At 35.1% G+C, this 3201-nt stretch overlaps 1 protein-coding gene across 1 annotated transcript; it reads left to right on the top strand.

Moving 5' to 3' along the window:
* The first annotated feature begins 267 nt into the window (after positions 1-267).
* Positions 268-2881, top strand: LOC110038692 (zinc transporter 8-like). Its single transcript, XM_020743588.1, has 3 exons — positions 268-931; positions 1017-1166; positions 2489-2881. Exons 1-3 carry the CDS (start codon positions 344-346, stop codon positions 2792-2794), a joined length of 1044 nt encoding a protein of 347 aa, XP_020599247.1. The 5' UTR covers positions 268-343; the 3' UTR covers positions 2795-2881.
* Positions 2882-3201: the final 320 nt, after the last annotated feature.

Genomic DNA, 3201 nt, shown 5'->3' on the forward strand with positions numbered 1-3201 from the left:
TTACTTTTTTTTTTCTTCAATTTGCAACCTTATTCATACGAACAGCCGCGAACTTCTCTTTCCTATGACCAAATTAAGACCTTAATAAATCATCTCTATTACAACAATGTGTCGACATTCTCCCTCGTCTCTCATTAGAAAATTCCGCACAACGGCTAAAACATCCGGCTAAACCGCCAATGCTGACTAAAAACTTGCTATAAATTCATTATATTGTCAATATGTCCTCATCCTTGAAAAATAAATTAACCTCTCCTCCCTCATCTTCTTTTCAATCATGTATAAATATAAATATCTCCCCTTTCCAATAACTCCAAAACCCGCAACCCAAAACTAATTAAACATGAAGAAGCTCTCCCTATTCTTTCTAATCAGTATCCTCCTACTCCCAGTCCTAACCCACGCGGAATGCAGCTGCGACGCAGATCAGGAAGACTTCAAGGGGTCGCGTGCAATCCCATTAAAACTTGCCGCGATGTTTTCCATCCTCGTCGCCGGCTTTCTCGGCGTCTGTATCCCAACATTAGGCAAATGGATCCCTGCCATAAGGCCAGAGAATATAAATTTCTTCGTCATAAAAGCTTTTGCCGCAGGGGTTATCCTTGCCACCGGCTTCATCCACATACTTCCTGACGCCTTCGAGAACCTAACCTCGCCCTGCCTAAATCAAAGCCCTTGGCAGGACTTCCCCTTCGCTGGCTTCTTCGCGATGGTCGCTGCCATTGGCACTTTGATCATAGACACTGTCGCCACTGGATACTATAATCGGAACCTTAATGGCAAAGTCGTTCAGGAGTTGATTCAGGCTGACGAGGAGGACCCTAGCCAACTACACGTCCATACCCATGCAACGCATGGCCATGCTCATGGAATTGCTTCCTCTGCTCCTCAAGACGGACAAGATCTTCTCCGACGTCGAGTCATATCTCAGGTGGTGGCTTAACTTAAATTCAAAAAAATAAAATTATGTACTGCTGAGTTGATATTGATTATTTGAATGAATTTTTTGACTATAGGTGTTAGAAATGGGAATAGTGGTGCATTCTGTGATTATTGGAATTTCTTTAGGTGCATCAGATAGTCCAAGTACTATAAAACCTCTTGTTATAGCTTTAAGTTTTCATCAATGTTTTGAAGGCATGGGGCTTGGAGGATGCTTGGTTCAGGTATGTTGCAATCAACCAAAGAATATATTAATTGCTCTACGTTAATTCCAATGGTGTAGAAATCATAAAATGGCGACTTGCATTTCTTCGTCAGTACATGCGGATGAGCAACCATAGGACGATAGCTCAACTTGGTCCAACGCCACCTCTGCGTCTAAGCCGAGCGCAATATTTTACCGTCATTAGGTGTTAATGTTATATATTCTCATAAATTTATGCCATTTATGAAAGAAAATATTGGGGTGAACAGAAAAATTTGTTTATTAACATAACAACATTCAAAAGCTTTTATCTTTATTAAAGTATTGTTCAAATTGTCACACTATATCAAAATTTACCTATACTTTTTATTTAATTAAATCTCAATAATTTGATTGTGACATTCATAAATACATCGATTTGATAGTTCAATAAAATTACCTTCTACTGTAAATAGATTGTTTTGAGAAATTAATGTTGTGTATGTAATATTCCCCTAATTTAAATGCCGAATTACTATAAGAGCCAATTCATATTTATGTTTCCAATTAAGGCCAATCTAAATTTAAGAAAGATATACATTTAATTAAGTATTGATTTTTAATGATATTAAAAATAATAATAATAAAAGCTTATGTTTTTTAAAATATGTGATGTTTTGGACAAAAAAAATAATTCGATAAAAGTTGATAAATTTATAATATTTTACTTTATAATAATTTGTAATATAATTTAATTTAGGAGTAATTCTGGGTATACTCTTACATATTTAATTGTGGTAGTGCTTTTAATATTAGGCGAGTTCGTAAAAAAAAATCCTAAATTAATTTTATTAATAATATTATATATTTATCTTTATTGCTGTAAAATTTATTATGATTCTATACGTCGATTGCTCTTGTAATTTATATTTATGCGACACGAAAAAAATATTACATCAGGACTCCGCATGTAACTCCGACGTGCGGAATTCAAGGCGAAGAAAATAAAAATTGGCCCAATAACATAGTAAAATTTTCCTCCCGTGTTATTTAGGCGTTATTGTATGTTATTCATGTGTTATTGTGTTCTTCGAATATTCCTAGTGTTATAATAACACAATAACACATCAATAACACTTGAATAAACCACAATAACATCTGAATAACACGGGAGGATTATTCCCCTGTGTTACCGAGCCTTTTTTTTTTTTATGTGACTCTACGTGCAGAGTCCTGATGTAATATTTTTTCCTGCGACACAAATCAAATATGGAAACTATGAAGCAAGAATGGAAATTGCATGATTTCTGTAATACAAAATATTTATTTTTTCAAATGTTTTGTTATTTGTTTGATTTACAGGCACAATTCAAGATTAGAGAGATGATTACTATGATTATATTCTTTTCCTTGACTCTTCCGGCTGGAATTGCTATTGGCATCGGAATTTCATCAGTTTACAATGAGAATAGTCCAACCGCTCTCATCGTTGAAGGCATTCTGAATTCCGGAGCTGCTGGGATTTTGATTTACATGGCTCTTGTTGATCTTCTTGCTGCAGATTTCATGAACCCTATGGTTCAGAAGAATGTATGCGTTCAAATTAAAATAAATATTTCTTTGCTAGTAGGAGCTGGTTTCATGTCCCTTTTAGCCAAATGGGCTTAAACCATTGCATTGTATTATGGAACTCAGAGTGCAAAAAGAGTTGGACGTTTAGCTTTTCATACAATTTTTTATACTTCTTTTGTATAAATTTTTATGCAGTTTAATGAGTTTTTTCTCCACATAAGTAAGCAGTATATGGATTTGTTTTTTTCTGAGAATGTGATGACATCTATATATATATATATATATGCGACGCTGCTCAGATCAGTTGGTTGGGTTTCTGCTTGTCAGTTGTAAGTGCCCTCTGGCATGGAGATCAAATCCCCCCGAGTGTAAGGTGTAGTACTTGAATTATTAGGCGCATTAAGGGTGGTTAGGGCTCGTATTATAGGCTTTGGTCATTCCTTTGAAAAATGATATATATGCACACACACACACACACTTCAGTGAAAGTTTTGTTATAATTT

This window comes from Phalaenopsis equestris, unplaced genomic scaffold, assembly GCF_001263595.1.
Source record: "Phalaenopsis equestris unplaced genomic scaffold, ASM126359v1 Scaffold233545, whole genome shotgun sequence".
NCBI classification, from domain to species: Eukaryota; Viridiplantae; Streptophyta; class Magnoliopsida; order Asparagales; family Orchidaceae; genus Phalaenopsis; species Phalaenopsis equestris.